This window comes from Micropterus dolomieu, linkage group LG02 (genome assembly GCF_021292245.1).
Source record: "Micropterus dolomieu isolate WLL.071019.BEF.003 ecotype Adirondacks linkage group LG02, ASM2129224v1, whole genome shotgun sequence".
NCBI classification, from domain to species: Eukaryota; Metazoa; Chordata; class Actinopteri; order Centrarchiformes; family Centrarchidae; genus Micropterus; species Micropterus dolomieu.
Window position 1 is genome coordinate 28,412,360 of NC_060151.1, and position 5,672 is coordinate 28,418,031.

The window sequence follows — 5,672 nt, forward strand, 5'->3', positions numbered from 1 at the left end:
CGTTAGTGTTGACCTCATTTCACTGACAACTTCCTGGCTCCATATTTCTTTTGGCTTTTAACCCTGATATATTTTTATGTTGTTTAGTTTAACTCTTTTAAACCGTTTTGAAAGATGCATACACATTAATTATATATGTGTGTGTTTAGATTGTCCCTCTACCTGACTGGATACAGGGTTCTCTTCAAAGTCCCTGAGCTCGGCGCCCTGCAGACCCACCTCTGCGTCACCTGGGACTCCAGTTCAGGTGCGACTACCTTCTTCATGAACGGGAGGAAAAGCTTGACCAAAATTTACAGGAAAGGTCACTCTGTCGAACCCGGAGGCAGGGTTCTCCTCGGACAAGATCCAGATACTTATGAGGGTTCTTTTGATATCAAACAGAGTTTTGTTGGGGAGATCTATGATGTTAATTTGTGGGACTCTGTCCTCTCAGACAGCACGATCCAAGACATGTTCTCAGGGAAGAGAGTGACAAGAGGAAATGTCATTGACTGGGAAACCACACAGCTCAAAATTAATGGGGAGGTAGATCTTGTTAATCGTGAGCTGTAACTAAAATGCTAACAGACATAACACGGCATGCTGCAATAATGTAGGCTACGTCACAATGTCATTTGTTGATCAAAATGCAGGTCTGTGCACCAATGTCAATGGCATTAATAAAAATCTATCCTGGCAAAGCTTGTGGTGGAATCTCTCTCTCTGACTCACTCATCATCAACCACTTATCCTGGGTACAGGACCACCGGGGGGGCTGGACTCAATCCCAGCTGACATCAGATGAAAGGCGGGGTACACCCTGAACAGGTTGTGCTGGAATATATTACATGAAAATGTCAAACTAAGGATACATTAGTACCTGATCTGGAGCTTCCAAGCACAGAAAAGACTGCACAGCTAGTGAAAGAAATGGGGTTGATTGAAAGAGTTCCAGCACCTCACTTTTGCCCTGGGGCTCCCTGACATTTTAATCTGGCCATGTCAAAAACTACAAAACAATAGGGGAAAACAAAATACAATTATACAAAATTACTGTAGTGCAACAATCAACAAAGTCAAATTACAGTTCTTTAATTATCCTAATTAAAATGTTCAGTGTGTAAGTTTTGGTGGCATCTAGTGTTGAGGGCTGCGAATTGCAAACAGCTCACAGTGCATTCACATGCTCCTCGGATGGTCCCATTTTGTTGTGAAGTCATTCTTCCAGCCTCGGTGAAGTGTGGAATCAACATGGACGCTCCAACAGAGATGTGTTGGATTAGCAGTATCAGAGCATATAAACACACAGACATCTACGATATCTTATATCAATTTAATTTCAAAATCCAACAACAAAAAGGCTGTGAAAACCACAAATGGTCTTCTTTTAATATCTTTATATAATATAGACTAGTTTTTATTATTTGTGTTTTCTTAGTTATTTGTATACTGTTCTAGTTCTTTGTGTCCCATGTACCACATGAATGCATCAGTCACCGTTCAACCCTCCCTTTCCATCGCGCAGGAGAAACGACGGTGGTTGATTTTCACTTCTCTTCTTACTTCTAATAAACCAGACAACGACTACTACTTCTACTTCTTCTTTTTCTTCTTTTAGTTATTCAATGTGGTGAGGAAACGTGCTCTGTAGAGCAGTTTGTCCATTTGGGCTACTGTAGAAACATGGCGGTGCAACATGGCGACTTCCATGTCAGGGGGACCTGCTGTGTATGTAGATTTAAATGGTTTATTCTAAGGTAATAAAAACATAACGATTCATTATGTAAGGTATCTATACACCACTGAAAACATAGTTACATGTACATTATATTTATTAATTTAGCTGACGCTTTTATCCAAAGCGACTTACAACTGCTATGTATGTCAGAGGTTGCACGCCTCTGGAAAAACTAGTGTTTTGCACACTTGCCCTGTGATTTTCGGAAGGAATCCGAAGGCCCCTCAGAGCCTTTAGTTCTGTGGCTATATACATGTTAAAGAAGAAAAATAAAGCATCTTTCCCATTACCTGTTTTAATAGTAGAAGTTCAGGTGATCGTAAAACCATCATACAGCTACAGGCCATCTTATGACGAGATCACACCAGCTGCAACGTCAGTCATGTTGATGTTCCGACGCACGACTACTCAGGACTTATGGGTCGGACCCAGAGACTGTATATAAAAAGTCGGCCCACACACATCTTCAAATTCATCCTTCATTTTCATCTTGACTAATTTTATAGCTGACTTGTCAGTTGAAGTCATTTTAAACGCTTTCTTGTTCAGACTTCTCAGTTGTGAGCATTTCCCTGCATGCCTTTGGTATGTCACAACAGAAGCAAATCAACCTTATTGGTTTTTTTCAGTTAGTATTTCAGAGTCATCATGTGCACCACACTAAGTGTGGACCAGAGACAGCAAAGGAGAGAGCTGTCTGAGGAGATCAGAAAGAAAACAATAGACAGTATGGTGATGGCAAAGGCTACAAGACCATCTCCAGACAGTTGGATGTGGAAACAGTTGCAAATACTATCAAGAAGTTTAAGGTCCATGGATCTGTAACCAACCTCCCTGGGAGAAGTTTTAGAGGGAACTCCATAACTCAACAGAAGGATGGTGCAAAATGAAGCAAGGAAACCTGCCAACAGAGATCAGGCTGAACTCAAAGGTCAAGGTATGTCATGTCAGACAGCTGTGTTTAAACAGCTCCGTTCCTTGAAATGAATTAATAAATTACTATTTGAATTAAATACGTGCCAGTCCCAATCTGCACGGTCCCGGATGCCTGTTAAGTTCTGTTACTCTGACATTTGACCTTTATGGTGTTGTGGTTCGTATTTCCCTGATAACTGTAAAAATACTCCGCTACAAGTGAAAGTACTGCAAGTAAAAATGTACATAGAGTATTGAAAGTAATCAAAGCAGAAAAATGTCCCCGGTGACTGTGATCATATATTCTATCATCAGATTATGATTACTCATGCATTAATATAAAAGCAGGATTTTACTGTTGTATTTAAGGTGGTGGAGCAAATTTTGAACAGACGGACTAAAACTAATGATTATTTTCATTATAGATTGATCTGCAGATTATTTGAAAATAGTGAGAAATGCCGTCACAGTAAACCAGAGCCCAAAGAGACACCTTCACAATGCTTGTTTAGTCCAACTAACAGTACAAACCTCAACACTATTAACAATACATTACAATTATTGAAATAATTGAAAAAGGAAAAGCAGCAAATCTTCACAGTTGTGAAGCTGGAACCAGGGTCTGAAATCAGCGCCCACCAAATGTAAATGTGTGGACAACATTTAGGGCGGCAGGTTGACAGGAAGCAAAAGGCAGCACCACACTGAAGGTGGACCAGAGACAGCAAAGGAGGGAGCTGTCTGAGGAGATCAGAAAGAAAACAATAGACAAGCATCTTCAAATCTAAATCCAGACAGCTGGATGTTCCTGTCACAACACAAACATTATCAAGAAGTTTAAGGTCCTTGGAACTAATAAATATAATATTAATAAAATAAACCATAAATGATAATAACTGTCACCAACCTAACGGGGAGAGGCATAAATCAACCCCATAATTGAACAGAAGGATGGTGCAAAAAGAACCAAGAATACCTGCCAAAAGAGATAAGGCTGAACTCGAAGATCAACGCTGGTCAAAATGTTTTGAATCCTAAGGAAGTAATAAAAGCTGTGTCATTCTTTGAAACGTTGTGTGCAGAGCTGAAAGTCTTGTCCTGTCAGTCATTTTGGAGCTTATTCACATGCATCTCATTCAGCTGCATGTTTCTGGAAAATGCTGCTTTATAATACCTGGACGTTCCTTTTTTATTGTGATGGACAAAGTAATCAGATCCTTTACTTAAGTGAAAGTACTAATACCACACTGTAGAATACTCTGTTGCAAGTAAAAATCACAAAAACACAGGCAGAGATGTTAGAGACTGTCCCTTGTGCCAACAGGTGGTGAGCTCTTCTCGAGATTTGCTTTGTTGTTGGGAGTGGTAGACATTCACCGGTGGGGGTTCTCTTGTATGGGAGGTAAATCTTGCCCAGGGTAAAAATTTGGGTCAACTGGGCATGGGATACATCATTCGTAGTGTGCCAATGCATCCTTGGGTGTCCTGTTCTCAACCGTTCACATTGCTGTCCTGAATGTGAATCGGCTGTTTGTTGCTGGGAAATGCCCTGAGAAGGTCACTTTGTAATACCTGGACTTTACTTTTTTATATTTGCCTTTAATTCGGTTTGTCTGCCCTTTTGTGTACACTGATAAGATCCAATCTTGTCTAAAGAGGCTGTTTTTGCATATCCGTGTGTTGTAATGGGGAGGAGTTTGTGGAAAAACAGCATAAAAACCTGTGTTCAGGTTCTGTTTCTAGCGGGACCTTTGCAGCAACACAGTATGTACACAGTTTTATTGTACTTTTATATCTTTCTGTAACTCTTTTCACACACAGAAACTACTGACACTGCATTTAACCTAAACTTGCATGAAAATGTGTGGAAAGAGTTCAAAAGTGTCTTATGTTCTGCAGGTTTACAGAGACAAAATGGGACTTTCAGCCATCCTTTTTCTCAGTGCCTTCTCCGCAATGTTGGCTGGTACAGTAATTATATACTTCTCGTTTGAGTCTTCATGTGCATATCAGTGGATGCATAAATGCGACGTTTTATTTTAATTTGAAGCATTAGTCTGCAAATTTAAAACTCTTTAGATGCATTTAAACACCACTACTTCCAAGTGTATATGGTATTTGTGTGTTATATTAACTGCAGCATATGCCTACATGGTGCTAATAAATTTGTCAAACAGACATGAACATGATTAAAAGGCATTTACTTTCAATTTAGGAATATGTTGATGTGTTGAAGATGTTGAGGAGAAGGAGGGAAATAAATGCAGCTAAACCTGTGGATGCACAACATTTAGGGCAGCAGGTTGACAGTGTTCCAAGTCAAATACCATTGGATCAAATTTGAAACAAAATAAAATCATAACTGCAGCAAGCAAGAAATTTTGCTTGTGGCAAACGAGTTGAATCAGAGAAATTATACAGTAACAATAACAATGTTGCGCCACGTTGAAATGTGCGGACAATTACGATGCATGGGAAGTGATTATGCCAGCTTTACGTAATGCTGTTTGTAGCCCTGAGGAACGCAAAAACATCTCGACAAATGTTCAAATCAAAGACTAAAACTATCCTATTCTGATTCAAAGATAATGTTTATGTGAAAACATTATTCATTTGAAGTAATTATATTTTGTAGACTGAACATATCTCAGACGGCGCATTCTCACCTCAGTCAACTAGGACACAAACAGGAAGCTCTTGATTAACTGAAGCTCTTTTGTGATTTTACGTTTCATGAAATTTGCTTTGAAATACCATAACTTTGAATTACCATTTAAGAAAACCAAATAGACAAACATACTGATGTTGCCTGCTGTTTACATTTTCTTGACAAGATCTGTTTCTTGTCTCTCAGGGAGTGTTGCCATTAAGACCTTGGTATTCCAGACTGAGACAGATACCAATTATGTTGAGATGGTGCCCCAGAAACCCCTGGAACTGAGGGCTTTCACTCTGTGCATGAATGTGGCCACAGAGCTCAGCGGACAGCGCGAGGTCATCCTCTTTGCTTACCGGACTGTGCACGATGATGAGCTGA

General features: G+C 39.8%; 1 protein-coding gene across 1 annotated transcript in view; it reads left to right on the forward strand.

Annotated features, from left to right (window-relative positions):
* Positions 1-5,672, forward strand: part of LOC123961460 (pentraxin fusion protein-like) — a 33,102-nt gene that overhangs the window by 25,626 nt on the left and 1,804 nt on the right. Inside the window, exons 3-4 of the mRNA XM_046036875.1 lie at positions 150-528; positions 5,507-5,672. Coding sequence (XP_045892831.1) covers positions 150-528; positions 5,507-5,672 — 545 coding nt within the window. The remainder of the gene's footprint in view (positions 1-149; positions 529-5,506) is intronic.